Source organism: Haliaeetus leucocephalus, unplaced genomic scaffold (assembly GCF_000737465.1).
Source record: "Haliaeetus leucocephalus isolate CR32 unplaced genomic scaffold, Haliaeetus_leucocephalus-4.0 Scaffold849, whole genome shotgun sequence".
NCBI classification, from domain to species: domain Eukaryota; kingdom Metazoa; phylum Chordata; class Aves; order Accipitriformes; family Accipitridae; genus Haliaeetus; species Haliaeetus leucocephalus.
The window spans coordinates 3,909,475-3,926,652 of NW_010973285.1; the positions used below are offsets into that span (position 1 = coordinate 3,909,475).

The 17,178-nt window shown below is 41.4% G+C and overlaps 1 protein-coding gene across 2 annotated transcripts in view; it reads left to right on the top strand.

Annotated features, from left to right (window-relative positions):
• IQGAP2 (IQ motif containing GTPase activating protein 2) overlaps positions 1 to 17,178 on the top strand; it is a 107,855-nt gene that overhangs the window by 33,204 nt on the left and 57,473 nt on the right. For both annotated transcript variants that reach the window (XM_010582841.1, XM_010582840.1), the window contains exons 2-4: positions 10,798 to 10,954; positions 12,226 to 12,303; positions 14,109 to 14,185. In XM_010582841.1, the coding sequence (XP_010581143.1) occupies positions 10,798 to 10,954; positions 12,226 to 12,303; positions 14,109 to 14,185 (312 nt within the window). The remainder of the gene's footprint in view (positions 1 to 10,797; positions 10,955 to 12,225; positions 12,304 to 14,108; positions 14,186 to 17,178) is intronic.

Genomic DNA, 17,178 nt, shown 5'->3' on the forward strand with positions numbered 1-17,178 from the left:
GGATTAAAAAAATGTTTTGTTTTTTTTTGGTGGTGATGGGGGGGGGGGGGGGGGGGCGGTTCTTGATTGGTGCTAAGTGCCATAAGCCAGACTTGATACACCATTGACCTGTTTGTTGCCTTTGAATCAAATGATGTCTTGGGAGCTTACTTTTGCCAGTACCTAGTATCTTGTCTGGTGACTGGCAGGCTCTTAGCTGAGTAAGTATTTCCTGAACCTCTCTTACTGCCTTGAGTAACCTGAATACTGGGGCACAGATAGTAGATTTTTATCACTTGATGATTACTCAGATTGATAGGGATATTTCACTGTTTGTTCTTGGTGACAAGATTGCCTTGTGTGCACAGATGTTGGGAATGGTGATCTCAAAACCCTTAAACTGAAGTGCTGTCACCAGACACTGGTTATTTGTTGCATGAGATACTATTAATTACACTGTCAAATTTTTACCATACTCATTGCAATCAGTTTTTTCTTCTTAGCCTAGTCTTTGAATTACAGCTTCTCTTTTACTCTGTCCTATTGCTACTTAAGTGCATTAATTAATATAAGCTGTTCCAAGGGAAGATTTTAGAGTTTTGCAGTGAAATCAACTTGTTCTAACACTTAGTTTCTCAGGTCCATTTTCTTAAGGGAATGGTTTTATTCCTGACTCTTAATTACTGTCTAGAAAGATGTTTGAGATGCCCATGACTATTTTATGCAGATTTTAGTCATATGTCCTCAATAAAAATTCCAGCTTGCACTGTCAAAATTGTAGCCAGGTATCTACATACTGTATAGAAATTTTGGGTATTGTCCTTAGTGTAAATTGGTGTTAACAAACTGCTTCAGCTCTCTGTAGAAAACACTATGTAGTTTTGAAACTCGGATAATGATATGGTCCTGAAGGATCCAAAGCTTTGTTCAGCAATTCTTTGTTTATGTTCTGATGATAAAGGTCAGGCTGAAGAGTACTTGTGAATTTTTTTTGCTGTTTTCTGTTACAGAAAGGCTGTTTATTTTCACCGGTATAAAGCGATACTATGATTTTCTTGGGTTTTCATTTCTTTGTGGATTATTAAATGCTTTCATACTGCTGCTTACATTTTTCTCACCTACTGCAGGCCTGATTTGTATGTACATGCTTCTCAAAATTTTATAGATTGTTATTGAGTAGGTAAGGGAGTACTGTCTTTCCAGCCACTGAAATGGAGAGCATTGCTTGCATAGCCATGAGAAGAAGAACACAGAAAAAGGTAACTGTAGGGGCTGTGCATGGAGTTTCTCACCTAAATGCCTTGGTTTTATCTTTGTTCCTCTGTCTTGTGTTTTTTTGACATGGGACAAAGTTTAAACTTTGTAAACTCCCTCTTGTTGCTGTTTTGCAGTGTTTACATAACACTAAATGCTTTTAACAACTGTTCAGCCTTTCACAAGCTGGCTCTTTCAGTCTTTTCACTTCTTTAACATCTTGTTCTCTCATCCGTGTCTTTTAGTTCTTACTTGGCTGCTGTCCTGCACCTTTCTTTAAGAGTCCCAGCTGCCTGTCTAGTAGATATACTTCTTGGGTCCTTTTTGTGGTTTCTTTACCTGCATACTTACTGTTAGTTGCTTTCACAAAAGTAACCTTTGTCAGATGTTAGACAGTAAAATATAAATACCCGAATCTGATCCGGTGGGCTTGAACTGGTCGAGGAGTCAAAAGAGCACCCAGCATCATGCCGTGTTTGAGTTTGGTTCCTTGCTTTGCCATAGGTCTCCTGTGTGGCCTCAACAAACACTTTAGTCTGCACCTCCTTTGGGGGTTTTTGCTGACCCAGCTGCATCAGTGTCCAAGTAAATACACGCATCTGCAGGTAGAGCTGTGTTTTTCTATTGCTGGTCTTGAACCATGGTCTTGGCTTTAACACCTGCACAACATAGAAGCTTTTATGCTGAATCTACACCAGATGTACTTCCCTCAGTCACTTTTCTACACTAGAAAAGTGTGTTGATTATAGACATGGTGGTAATGTTTATGCCTGTCATCTTGCCTTCAAAGAAAGGTAATAGCATATCACTCCGGACAGCTGGGGACTAATACTTTCATGGAAGGCACTGTGCAGTGGTAACGGGCAAACACATAAAATACCAGATCTTGATGTAAAAAATGACTGTTTTGATGTTTCTTTAGTTGTCTTTCCATGTGTGTCTAGCTTGACAGCTGCTGGAAACCATATATCTGGTGATGCACTGGAGTTTGGGAGTGGGTGAACAAAAGATGCAGGTTCCCTGCATGGGTAGGTTTGGTTCAGTTTTAGTAGTAGCTTCATCAAAGCCACTGTCAGATAGATCACTTCATAGAGACTACAGCTCTGTTTTCTATGGATTTGGATAATAATTACTGCCATGGAAGGGTGTAGACTTTGGGTAAAGACTCACTGTAACTGTGACTTAAGATGAGTAGGGCTATTGCATGATGAAAGTGTGAAGGCTACCTGAAGGACCCATTATTGGTTATTTTACTGTAACATTTTTGTGGCTTGCCAAGGGCACATATCTTCTGCTACTCTTCTGCTCAAGTGGGTTGCTTGGAGGACTGTTAGGTTATGCCAGGCCAGAACCCTTTAAATTGGTAAATCTGAAATACCATATTCTGGGTTTTTTTGAAAGGGTGTCTTAAATTGTATTACCGTACTGCATCTGTAGGAGACATAATAGAGCAAAGCAAACTGCAATAACATGTAGCAAGACAGTATGATGCGCAAGTCTAAACTATGGTCTTGGAGCCTGGGATCACAGTGTTTTTCTAAAGCAAACATAGTGTGTTTTGGGGAGTAACTTGTTTTGCAACATTTTCACACCAGCAAATACTGTACTGTTTAAAAATGCTTTTACTGCTATATCTACTTCTGTTTATCAAATCAGTGTCTATACAGACTGGCAAAATACTAAGTTTAGACAAATTCACATGCCAAATTCAGCTTCCCTCCTTTTCAGATAAAAGCATTATCTGAAAATAGGGCTGGAGGGAGACCCTTTGTGTTTACATGTGGGACTTGCTATGGAGCTCGTGTCTGCACTACCTAAAATTTCATTAGTGGTTTGAGTCTGTCATCTGTCTGAAATTATGCTTTCCAGGGGCTGCTGAGCCACCACTGCCAGACTAACACAGGAAAGACTTGTGTTTCTGCCACTGTGGTCTCTGCTGCCCATTGGAGAGAGGGCTGTTAAAGCAGGTCTAGACTCTGCAGCTGGGTGATGCACGCCAATCTGAGTTGTGTTAACTTAGTGTCACAGAGTTTGCAAGGTATTTAGGAGAGGACTGCTCTGTTCCATCCTTTTTCCCCTTTTCTTCCAAGTGAAAAATGAATTTCTCCTGCGAAAAGAGATACTTCAGGCTACACCTTCCCCAGATACTCCTCTGAGACATTTGAACACTTAGTATTTCCACCTCATTCGCTCAGGTAACCTGTTGGGTACTGTTCTTTCCGCTGAGAAGAATTAGGTGAGGTTTCTTAGAGAGAAACACTCACTGTGGCTGTTCAGCCTCCACAAGGGTGGCGAACGCCCTTCCTGGTACTGCTTTCTCTCCTGCCTCTTCATCATTTGTCCCCAGCCTCTGGCAGCTTGGACCCAGGCCAAGAGCAGGGGGATGAGGCATCCCTGCAACCACCAGCCTGGGCTTTGTTAGTATTGGCCCCTCAGTCAGCACGTTATCTCACAGAGCAGTCCTCGAGTTTGTGGTTGATACCCAGTGCTAAATCTTAATGTCTCTGCAAACAGAGAAGACAGCAAAACAAAGCCTGATTGCAAAGGTTTGGGGGCTGTCATGAAATGCAGGCACGTGTGCTGTTGTCACCTGTTGGGGTGTTGCTGGAGAGTCTCTATTCCCCCTCCACGCCCCCATTGAAGAAGTGCTGAGTAAACAGGACTTGGCTGCTGCTGGGTGCCCAGTAGCCTGCAATGGCCTTGGGGCCCTGCTGAGGCTCCAGAGCAGGTTTCCTGAGCAGCACCTTGCCTTGTGGACTCTAATCACCGATTAACCCACATAAGGGATGTCGGGAATAGAACAGATTAAAACAACAAATAGTATCTGTGCTGCCATCTTGTGAACCAGGATTTTATAACATCTTTAGGGTTATTTTGTAAATATGTCAGCGTTGCCATGGCAGCAGAAATCTGGTGTGGAAAAATGTTGTTGAAATGATTTATTGCTGGTTTAGTGCGCTGTACAGGGCGGGCAAGTCATCACTGCTGCTCCCTTCTCATCTAAATCAAATATGAAGTGCATCAGAAGGGCTTTGATCAGGGAAGTGAATGTTGCAACAAACTTTACGCAGGTGTGCACCACTCAACAAAATGCAGTAATACGCAGTGAGCTCCGTATTATTTTAATACTTATGCACAGTGAAACATTCATGTATGGGTTCTTGGTTTTCAGTGTAGCTTTTGCTGAAAGTCAGTATCTTCCCTGGTGAAATCATAATCATAAGTTGAGATACTGCTAAATCTAATGCCAGCTGGAGACCCAGAGATATGCAACTTCAAATTAGAACTGACTTATGGAAGGGTAAAAAATGAGAGTGATACAAGTTAATGCAAAATCTCTTGCTAAAGGATTTTATGTTCATTTTACATGCTGAAGTTCTGAGATCTTGTGAAGCCAAGTGATTCACAGTGTCCTCCACGGTACTATCTTCATGTTACTTCTTGTAAGCAACATAAGAGAAGTGGTGACTGAAGTGACCTGCATCATGCCTTCCTTCCCCACACTGCTCTGGTGACCCATGATCACAAAGTGTTGACTTTTCAGACAAAGTATGTTTTTAGGATAGATAAAACTTGAGATTCAGTAGAGGCTGTCACTAGAGTATGAATCTAGAGCCTCAAATTTAGGAGGCAATGTTTCCAAGGCTTCTGGCTCCAGGAGTAATTTGACAGCAGAGGTCTGTAGCTCTGATTGGAGCCAAGGCTCCCAACTGTAAGGAAGATTTGGGGCTGAAGGTACCAGAACATGAGAAAAAAAGGTCTGAAGAAAGTAGTTTTCTCAGCTGCCTGCTCTGTCACTGCTCTTCACAGCCTCTAAGTGGAGCCTCCAAACTTGTGCAGGTTTTTTCATACAACTCATACTTTTTGCAGTGATGGTATTCCACTTGGCTGTTTCTGTTTTCATGAAATGGCTGGAAGCTTTGCATGCATTTGTGCTGGAAATAGCCCTGTGGCTCTTTGTGAAACAACCTTTTCCTAAGCTTTACGGTTTAGGAGATGTACTACGCTAAAGCTTGCAGTCTAATGAGAACAAATTCCAAAGTTAACACACAGTCTTTCCTTATAAACAAATCAATGTTGCCACCACCACTCTGGCTCAGTCAAGCAACACACCTAGCTTGCTTCTGCTGTTCTCACCCTCCTTTTTAAAGCAATATTTATGGGACTGTTGGTGGGAGAAAAAAATATCTTTTTTTTGCATTAGAAAACAAAAGCAAATGAAGAGTTAAGAGCTGAGATTTCTCAACAAATCTTTAGATTCAGAAACTAGAGACATAGTAATGTGGAACTCTAAATGGTGAGTTCTCATGCTTCAGACTATTGTATATTTCTAAGTATCTTCAAATAAAAGTTTTGGCTTAAAAACAAAATCACACAAATTCACAGACATTTCAAGTTAGAATCTAACATTTTGCTTTGGGACTGATTGTTGATACTCATGTTATCTAGCAACAAGATTTTTTTCACCCTTTGTTTGGAAATGAGATGGCTGTATTGTAATCCCTAGGTCAACAGTCTGTTTCACTTCCCCACAGTACGCGTGTGCTGAACCAGACTGAAACACTGTGGTTGCGAGCCAGGGAGGTAGTAAATGGGTGGAAACATCTTTACCTTGTCTTCACTATACCCTTCTCGTAGTGGCGTTCAGTGTTCTGAGCTTTGGCTCTGGAGTCCTGTCTTTGCTTCTCCACAGGTCTGCTTCCCAGGAGGTAAAAACCTGGTGCCCTTCGATCCACAATTTGCAGCATAAATCCGAAAGGGCAGGGCAGTACAAGTATAAATTTTGCTGCAATATCCAGTGTATGCCAAATGTGATGGGCTTTGGGTGGGTTATACAATGTATTGTCTCTTCTCTGCTGAACACTGGCTCCAGCATTTCCAGTCCCTTAGCCAGCTGTGTGTGCTTTGCTGACCACACAGACTGTCAATGACAACTTCATAACTGGTTAAGTTCATAGTGCAGCGCTGGTGCTTCCAGTTCCCTTGACCTTTGCCTTGAATGAGAGTCAGGGTTTTTTTGCTTTTCAAGTGCAAGCCCGAGCTCATTATACTGCTGCTGGTTTGTGTGGTCAAATGTGGAAACTGGAATCTGTTGGTGAGCAGTGTGCTGTTTACTGCTCGTGGGTCTGGCACAGAAGTCATCATTGTTATCTTGCCAGAAATTCACTGCTGAACTGCTCTGGCTTGGACTGCCAAGAGTCAAGACAGAACTGAGCAAAGCAAAGGGAAATTCTACCTCAATACTTGCTCGTGGCAGGCTTTGCAGTTCTATGCATTGGAGTTAAAGTATTGGGGATACATTTCCATTGATCAGGTCTGAGTTTGGATTTTTGTCTAAGGCAAATTCTTTGTTTCTGTGCTGGCAAGTACTGCAGTATTATGAAAATAAAAGCAGGCTGTATTTATGCATACTGGTGTAAGACCCCAAGTATCTCTCTTCAGGAAAACATCTGTTTATGCATGTTTGAACCCAAATGATAAGACTAAAACTGGTACGTGTAGCTCTGCAGCACTGTTTTAATGATAGCTAATTTTTGATGGTGGTAGCCAGGACTTCAGGGATATTGCATACTTTAGTCCATGTCCTGAGATTACATTTTGTCCCTCCCCCATGGTGTGGAGTTTGGGTTTAGCTGTAACTAGTGATCAAGTCAACAATCACATTCACACTGTGGCAGTTTTTCATAGCATACATCTCTCAGTAAGTTAAGGTTGTTAAAAAACCAGCATAAATTATAGGATTGCATTGTAGAAAAAGAAGTGGCAGAAATGCATGCATTTGATAGCTATAACAGTCCTATTCCACAAGCTTCACACTGAAGAAAAACATACCGTCTAACATTGAGTTATAGGTTCTTTCTCTTGTACAGCCACAGTATTAACTAGTTCTTGTGGGTAACAGTTCCTGCAACAGGCTTAAATCTGGTGCTGATGTTGCAGTACTGTGTGCTCAGGAAAACAGTGAGTGAGCCAAAGGCAATGCTGCTTTTCTAGCCCAGAAGAAAAATAAATTGCTCCAAAGGTATCTATAAATCTTTACTGTCAGGTGGATATTCTCGGTTTCAATTAAAGAAACAGAAGTAGAAGGATTTCTGTTTTTCAGTCCAGTCTACTCCTGCTGTCAGCACCGTGACATATACTAACTTTCATAAACTCACCAAACTGTGTCTTAAAAAGCAGAACCTCACAGCCTTAAAGTAATACTTCTTTCTGTTTAAATCCACAACTACATTTTAACTGAATCAGTGTAATTACAAGTATTGGGGAGAAAAGTGCTACAGATGTCTCAAATACTCTCTCCTAGTAAGAGTTGAGCAGCTGTTTGCATAACTAAAACTTACTAGGTTGTTTGTATATTTGCAGGTTTTCATGCAAATCCTGAGGCTTTTCCTTCCTCTGATTAAACACGTGCAAAATGGAGTAAATCCTTTCACAACAGATCTTGTTGTAGCTAAGTTCTGCAACTTCCAGACACTGGTAAAACCTGTCTTCTATGTAACACAGCTGTAGCTGTGTTCTCAGTCTTGGAAACTGATTCCCCAAAGCTATAAGTTACAGTTGCCCTATCACAGACCTGTTAGTTTTTCTAGAATGGATATCACTTATAAATTTTTAGCTATAAATGGAAAGAAACTCTTTGCATGTTTCAGGTTTGTTCCATTTACTTCTCTCTACTTTTTTTCCTTTTTTTTTTTTTCTTACTGAGTTACTAACATTCTCCTTCTAAAAAGAGATGTGTTTGTTTATCTGGGCTTGTTGGATTGGCAACTGTATTCTTCATGACACCCCCCTCCCTTTTTTTTTTCTGGTTTCTTTGCTTCCTCATAGAGTTTCCTGTTTGTTCCTCAGTGTATTGCATTTACCCATTAGACAGGGTAGCCTCCCTATCCAGAACAGGATGGTTTCAGATTAATCTTAAAGGCTCATCACCACACTGGAAACAAATCCAAACCAGTTTTGCTGTTGTTGAATAACAGGAGGTTTGAAAAGCTGAGGAGTAGCTTTCAACTTGGATCTCATTTAGAGCTTGGGGAATGACTCAATTTTATACAGACCCTTTTACAGACCCAATCTACCCAAATGCATCCTTTCTCTGTCTCCCAAAACCAGCAGGAGGTTGTGAATAGCAAGCTCTTCGTGTCACAAGAACAGGAATTTGGAGGGTTATAATTTACAACCTAGACCTGCTCTGAAGGCGGGTGTTCTCTCCTAGTGTCATGCCCAGGTTGCTATTAGCCCTTCCCTTTTAGCACTAAGTGATGCCTTGCTAATGGACATTCAACTATAAGGCTGTTAAATTTAATCTCTGGACCAGTGCTGACACACGGAGCTCTTTCTGCTGGTGAACCTCAGTTGTATGGTGAAGGAAAGCCTGAGGAAGAGCTGCTTGCCATAGAAGAGCAAATAGCAGCGCTTATCTGGCTTTATGAGGGACCTCCTGCAATAGCTGGTTTTGGGCCAGGGGAAAGCTGCCTCTAAGTAGCAAATTTTTGTACCAGAAGGGAGAAAAGCAACTTTGGGGGGCACATCTGTGTATCTTCAAAAACAGTTGCAATGTAATCTTTTTTTGGTGCCCTTGACTGAAGAAGTCAGAAAAATGTTTTCATAAGAAAACTGAGAATCAGAAGTGTAAAGGATCCAGTACAAGGTACCAAACACTACTCTGGGGGCATACAGTTCACATCACTGGAGATGGTCCATTGGACAACAGGGTCAGCTTCAGCTCATGGTAAATACCTCCTGTGGCTCAGCAGGCTCCTCCTGCTATCCGTACAGCTCTTTACCTAAAATACATCTAGAAAATAAAGCCTGTAAAAAGAGCTAACTGGCTCAGGTAAAACCCACATTTGCTGGGAGTACATGTTCTTTGTTTATTCTTCTTTGTCATCTCTTTTGGAGAAGACAAATGCAACATTTTGCCTTAGTATGTATATCTATTTAGTCTGTAAAATGTCATTAAAAAGGATGACTTTGGGGACCCTTGGCACAGACCCATAACACATGAACATGCAACACAAGATGGAGCAGGAAACTTGTCAGGGATACAGTTCTCCTCACCAAAGCAGCTTTTATACTGCAAAGTACAGTTTTCCTAATGACACTCGCTCCCTGCAGTTTTGTGTGATATTGTCCCAGATTTATGGCTGGTGGTTTCCTGAAGAGCTATTTGGGTAGTCTGTGCTTCATGAAACAACTTTCATATGTCCTGTAACAAATCCAGAAGTGTAATGGAGTAGGTCATTTGTCTTGAGTTTTAAGGTGAAAGAAAATGAAGTAGTGAGGTTTTTTTCTCCTGTGTGGTGGGGGAAAAACTGGCTCATTTTCAACTTGGATCCCAGTTTTCTTGTTTCTGAAGTCACCCCTGTGGAGGTGATGTTAGATTTGTAATGCTGTCTTATGCAGAATACAGCAACACTGCCTTAGTGACAGTAAGTAAGGCGAACTGATGTCTTCAGCTTTGTTCTTGTCCATTTGTAATGGTATTAATACCCTTCTAACAACAGCAGAGATTGCCTAAGCAAAAAAAAAAAAAAAAAAAGATATTGGGAAAGAACTAACCAGATTTATAGCTCTTGTAAAGTGATTTAGCTGCTAGAAATAAGAATAATATCATGGGGCCGAAACACTTAGACCACCAATATAAGGAACTTCTGGCCCAGTGGTTAGGACGCTAACCTTCAGGAGCGCTTCAGTAGCAGTTTCTCTTGGTGACTCAATACAAACATACTGGATAATCCACTTTTATGTCTGTTACTGGCCTTCTGAACTGGTTATATGTTTAATAATTACTGTTTTCTATGTAGTACTACATCTATCACATCTAAGCCTCAAAAACGTAACTAGTTTACCACCTTGAAGGATTTAGTCACTATTTGATGAGAAGCCATCCCACTTGATGGGCTACGGGAATATTTCAGCCAACTCGCTGCCAGGCAGACCTCAAATACATAAAGTACCTTGGGCTGTTTCAACAAAAAGCCTCACTCCTTCCTCCAGCACTGGCACCATGTGTTTTACGGGTAAACATGGCAAGCTGCCGCGTGTTGTGTGAGGAGGATGAGCTGCAGAAGTGCTCTATACTGAGGTGAGCATTGCTGCAAGCTTGGGTTGCAGAGCACATTGGCTGCAGGAGCCAGCCAAGCCCAGCACTTTGCTGGCTTTAATGCTTTTGAGGTTTAGCCCTGGCATAGCTATCACGGAGTTTTTAAATGCAAACATCAATAATACACAGTACTTCATGTTTTCTTCTGGTTTCAGCTCAAATTACTGTCTATTTAAAAGCCCAGTGCTGTTCAAAAGATCCGAGTCGGACTCCTTAGGGGATGTATACTTCAAATCATGTTGTTTGGTTATTGATGGGTCAGGACCATGAATGCAGATATGATTCTGTAGTCATTTTGATCTGCCATGTGAATGAACATGAGAATTTTCTCCTTAGCCTGCACCTTTTTCTCTTACAATTTTGTTGTGGTAGTGACATTAAAAGTACGATGGTTGTGGGTGAAAGGTGTCGCTTCTGTTAAAATCACAAATAACAACGTTTCTCAAATGACGTCTCTGTAGGTGGATGGAGGTCTGCTTGGAAGAAGAGCTGCCCCCAACTACGGAGCTGGAGGAAGGCTTAAGAAATGGTGTTTACCTTGCCAAGCTTGCAAAATTCTTTGCCCCTAATGTGGTGTCAGACAAAAAGATATATGATGTGGAGCAGGCTCGTTATAAGGTAATAACTTTTTCAGTTCTCTCGCCAACAAGACAGAAAAATGTAATATCTGTCTTCCAGCTCTTAAAGATACCCAAGCATGGTTGGTTAACTTTCTGCATCTCCTTTGTAAGACTGTCAGGACTAGATGGAAGACAAACAGCACTAACAAGCCACCATGATAAGTTAGGAATGTTTTACCCTTAGAAAAACTATGTTAGTGTCAATGTTTTTAAAGCTGAACAAATTACACTTCTGGCACCAGGGAGAACATGAGTTTTACCATTTATACAATTACGTCTCATTAGGAATGGGAGCTAAAAGCAATTCAGTAACTAAACTTGATAACTATTCCAATTTTTCCTCATTTTGTATAGAAGGACATTCACTTCATTAGACCTGTGTGTTTATTTTACCAAATTTAACAGAGAGGCAAAAAACAAGCTCCAGTAATTAGGCTTAGCTTGCTACCTAGATGAGCTGTTTATCTCCAAATGCTCAATAATATAGAAATATATACATGCATATGCAGTAGTCCAGCTATGGAATGCATTATCCTAACATGTAGAGGTGGCAGAAAAAATTAAAATGGACATTTTTAAGGTGTAATCACTGGCTGTTGTTTGAGAGTTGAGAAATTAAGCTGTTCTAGGTCCCATATGGTTAATAGAACCATGGCTAAGAATCCTGGTTACATTTAAATGCTTCTCTTGAAAATCTCCAAAACTTGAGTTCAGGCTTCTTTTCCCCCTTTACCCTGACTCTTTAAAAATTAATTAAAAAAAAAAAAAGCCAAAAAAAAACCCAAAAAACTTTCCCACTTTGCTCTTTTAACTGCTGCTTGTGTAGGCTGTGGGAAGGGTCAGGTATTCAAGTAGATCTGAAGAGTGACTAACAGCTTCTTATCTGTTCTCCTCCACAGTAGTGCTGAACAGTGTTACCACTTCTGTATTTTGGAGGTAGTGGTTCATGGTATTAGACAGCCAGCCTTTACTCTGAAAGTCTACTGAAGGGCTGTACAAATGACCACTTCGGTCACAGTCCACCCAGATGGGTACAAATCTGGCTTATGTTACATAAAATAATGAGCTGGACAGTGTGGGGCTGTTGATGTGTTAGGATGTTTCATTAGCAGCATTGCAGCTGTGATGCTTTGGTCTCCAGGTTCAAACAAGGGAAAATTCCCTGAACCTGACTTCAGGATATAAAATTGGGAAGCAATAGAAGGATCAGTAATTGGAGAATTTACTTTATGTGGTTTTTATCATCTTTTCCTTCAATGTTTCCAATAGAGATCTGGCCTTCATTTTCGGCACACTGACAACACTGTGCAGTGGCTAAGAGCAATGGAGTCCATTGGTCTACCTAAGGTAAGCCTTTAAATTTTAGCAAAGAAACTGGCTCAAGGCACTGACTCACTGAGATCCTCTTTCATCTGCTTGAGCATAAAAGGTTGCTTGCAGTAAGTCTACGGGGAAGGGGTAATTCAGGAAACAAATCTGAAGAGGAGGTAATGCTGAAAGCAGTGGGAATGTCAGTTATGTGCTACTGCTGCTGGTGTGCGTGGGCTGAGGCTGCTGTGGACGAGTGCTGTGGGTGGAAATGCTTAGTGTGCTTCTCCCGTCAAAAGACAAATGGAGATGCAAGCGGTGTTTTAGCTATATCTTATTGCTAGTACAGTCTCTGTGGGGGCCTGAAAGGAATATGATTTAAACTAGAAAACTTAAATATTTGCTTCCTTTAGGTTACTGCCTCTCATGGTGTCTCTTGCTGCCTCTTCCTCTTAATGTACGTCCCAGTTTCTCTGCCTCTACCCTGTTTCCAGACTGTCTTTGCACACTCCAGTGCATCTACGTGGCTATGCTGCTGCTCCTCTTCCACCAGCTGCTTTCTTGGGTCACCTCTCATATTTATCTTCCTCCTTGTGGGTCTTCGCTTGTCATCTCCCCCCTCTGCTGCTGTTTCTGGGCACCAGTGAGTCTTTTTTGGATGAAAATCCTTTCAGAAAGGACTGTGTGGAAACACCTACTCTGCTTATTTGGGCATTTCAGCACCCACACACAGCCTGGGGCAAGTACTCCCTTGCCCAGGCTGCCCAGCAGCTGCCCTTGGGTGCCTCGGTGGGGGCAGCCCCGGTGCTGCCCAATGCACCGTGGTCGGGCACAGCAGGGATGATCAGATGGCTGCCTGAAGGGCTGCAGGGACTAGTGGCCAGTCGCTGCAGGCAAACTTGCTGCAGGTGCCCACAAGCAGAAAAGGGCACCCATAGCTGCCATCAGAAATGCCACAGAGATGAGGAAGGTCCTGCCTTTCCCAGGTCGGTGTTTTGGGGGTTTTTTTTGTCTAACTTGAGCCCTCCATTCAGCTGGCTGATTTCCACCCTGCCATCCCTCCTCTGAAACATTTCGCTTCTGTTGCGGAGGATGGTCATGGCCAAAAGCTTTCCCGAGTCTCCCTCCCAAAGCGGTTGTGAGAAAATGATGAAGAGGGCACTTTGTTCCTGACTTACTCAGTCTTGTCTTATTAACCATGGGACAGCGCATCCCCAAGTGCCCAGCCTGGGCTGGAAGCACACTGCCAACTCTCACGGTTAGCTAAGTCTTTTATTTTATTTTTGTGGAGAAACAGTGTTTAGCGACTGGGACCAAGGCCAGGAACAAATTAGTGGTAGAACCAAATTGGAATTTATGATGTGACTTTTTGGCTAAATTGCTTGATATTTCTCTCTGAATATCCTTCTCTGTAAATGATGTATTCACAAAGTTAGGGGTGCTGGCAATTAGAATTTTGCATTTTTAAACCATACTTGATAGGTTTGGTTCACAATGACACTTTGCAAATTGTGACTGCATCCCAGGTTTTGGGTGTCTGTAGGAGGACAAGCCCTACTGGCTGAGCTTGTGCCAAAGGACCTTTTCTAAAAATATTGCTGAAATGCTGTCTGCTTATCTTCCTCTATTCCCCTCTTATAAAGTAGCTTTTATGCTTTATTAAATTGTTCCTTAAGAAAACTACTGATAAAGCTAAAATAACATCAGAAGAGACTTGATTCATAACTGTATAGAAGTAACAGCTGAAATTCTGTAAGTTTAAGGTATGGTTCTGAAGAGACCTCATTTTAGCTACTTTTCTGTTCAGCTTCTTCTCCTTTAACTGTGCGCTCTTTGTTTTTTAGATCTTTTATCCAGAGACTACAGATGTCTACGATAGGAAAAACATTCCTAGGATGATATATTGCATTCACGCTCTAAGGTAACTGGTGATGGGAGTAAAAGTTAAAGTAATTGCTAAAACTAGGAGTGTAAGCCTTTAAATGGCTTTACAGCAACCAGTATATCAAAATCTGTCAGAATTTACAAGTTCATTAATTTAATGAACTTTGCTTTTGTCAGGGTTATTGGCCAAATTATTTTCAAAATAGAAATGAAGGACTACTGAATTTAGCACAAACACCCCTCCTTCAATAAGTACACCCCCTTACAAAGTGGAGATACCATTTCAAAACACATACTGCAACAGAAACCAAATAAAGGAACAAAAACTTAGCAAAATATTAGTATAGCCATGGGGCAGATGTGCTGAAAAGAGTGAAAATGATGATGAACTGACGTCTTTCTGTCCCAAAAAAGGAGCAAATAATTGATATGTTCTGAGGCCATTCATGTAAAAATCAATATTTTCCAAGATTTTAAAGTTCTGAGCAACTTGATTTTTGAACGTAAAGTCAGGAAGGCTTTGACCACACCATTGAAGGTGGAGCTTAAAATTTATGTCCTGCCTTAAGTATTTTCTTGATGTTCGTTGCTTTTAGTGCTAAACATCTGCCTTGTGCTGTCCCTGGTGTGAGGGGCAGTGGTGTTGGCAGACAGCTCCTGCCTCTTGTGGCTCTCTTAGCTCATTTCCTGCACATGGAGACCTTTTCCTTTCATTACTTTCTTGCAGCTAGGCTTGCAGACAACATAATTAACTTACGCCCCAAACTCTCTTCCACATTCCTAGTGATGTTCCAAGGCACATCAAATACTCCAGGGCTATAGGTCAGAAACTATTCAATACATGCTGTAACTGAAATTTTTTAAGGTCTAATCCTTGAAATGATGTGCCCACTCTTGCACTCTATGTGCACTCACTGCCAATAAATAGGGCATACTGTGAAAGTTCATCATATTTCTTTCAAATGCTAGGTTTTCAGAGTTGACAGCCCTGGGGGAGGGTTTGTCACCTTTGACAAGTGTTGCCACTTGAAATTATTATGCCTGGTGTAATATTAACTGAACAGTATCATCAGGACTGTTTGAGGGTAGCCCTCACCTAAAACTTGGTAGCATGGTCTGTTCTGTCAGTGTAAGCTTGTGAGTGATTTCCTGAGATGGATGCATGGGGCTCTAATGTTAACCAGCTCAGGCTCACACAGTGGGCTGTGTGCCCCTTCAGCCACATTATGGGCTGGCTCAGATGTTTTATAGGAGGTGGAAGAGCACAGTGAGGTTTTCTGATACTTGCTTCCTCATGTATGGAGGAGGACTTCATCAACTGTGGATTTGAATACTACATGAAAAATAAGCCCATCACTTCAATACATTCTTAAGATCTGCCTTATCATGACAATGGCAATAACTTTTCATCTTGAACAGAATTTTGCAACGGGTTGACTTTTGCTATAAGTTTTCCTTTCTCCATCTTCATGTGCCCCAGGACTTATGCCAGTATTAGAATTAGTCTGTATTGTCTCAGCTTTCACTTCCAATTTTGTCCTGTTTAAATTACTTTTTCTTGCTGCTTATCAACACAAAGCTATAACTCTGTACTTACAAGTCATTATTTTATAAGTGGACTTTGTATCAAGTGTGTCATGCCACACTGAAGGGCAATAGGCCTGCAATGCTTTTGCTATGATGCTTTCCCATGAAAGTGTAGGGCCCTGTGCCTGCATCACATGCAGGATATAAGAATCAAAGAAACAATTGTTGAACTACTTTTATTTCCATGCCTTTTCCTAAAATGCATGTCATAAGTCCTTCACTGGAGTCTTTCAAACCAAACTCCAGTGTCAATATTGAATGGCACACAGCCTACCTTGAAAGCAGTCTGGGAAACAACAGAATTCAGGACAAGGCACTTGCCTGGCCAGCAGTGTGCCCAGTTGGATTGGCATCTGAGGACCACTGAGCTGCAGTAGTCCAGTTCTGTTCCCCTTCTGCTGTTGTTGTAACTACTGACCTGCTGGTGTCTGTCCCCCTGTCTCCACACTGTGTACCCCACCCACTCTACTCTCTGGGTTTGTCAGAGCATCCTCTCCAGGGGATCAGTACAGGTTCACAGACCCTGGAAAAGTCCATGTCCCTGTTGTTCTCAGAGTCCAGCACCACTACATCTAGAAAGAGCAATTGCAGGCAGGCTTTTCACCTTTGCAGCTGTAGCATATGCACATGACCACTGAATGAAGAATCACCTTTGGGTTTAAATGCTAAATTCTAATGCATCTTGGAGCACATGCTCAAATTTCAAAGGCTTATAACTTGGGAAAATTGAGCACTTCCTCACAGAGGTGAGGAGCTGACCTACTTCCCATTCTTTCTTAGCTGTTACCAAGTCACTACTCTGAAGCAACATGATTCTTGAGCTTTCCAACAAAACTATGTAAATTTAACACAGATAGGATATTTCTTATTCTTAGAAATAATGAAGCCATATTTAGTTGAGATCTTTCCTACACAAATTCTTTTATACACAGTCAGTGTGCATAATTTAAGTGCTTAAAATTGATAAGATTATTTTTAATTGCCCCTTTAAGCAGCATGAAATAGCCTTAACTGTAGGTAATGGGAGCAAAAACTCCGTCTGTCCAGGGGGTCTATTTGACATCTGAAATGTTAACATCTCACAGGGAAAGTCTTTGGTTACTTGGGCTCTTGCTGACCTTTGAGCTGTTAGAGGGCCTGAAGATAGACAATGACTCTAAGCAAGAAGGTTTAAATATATTTTTAGGCTATGTCCCGGTTCAAGTCTGAAATGAAGACCATTGTACTTACAGTATTTGGAACAACTTGCACTGTCAAATACAGCACTCCTCTGGCCAGGAAGGAGTGACTTAGCAAACAATTTCTAGACTCCTGTTGAATATAATTACACTCTTGCTTTTCTCCTGTTTGAAACATCAATACTTAAGGCCCAACTTGAAAAATACAAAGGCATAGGCCTCATTTATTGCACTATTTTTCCTGTGAAAGCCAATTTGGATTTGT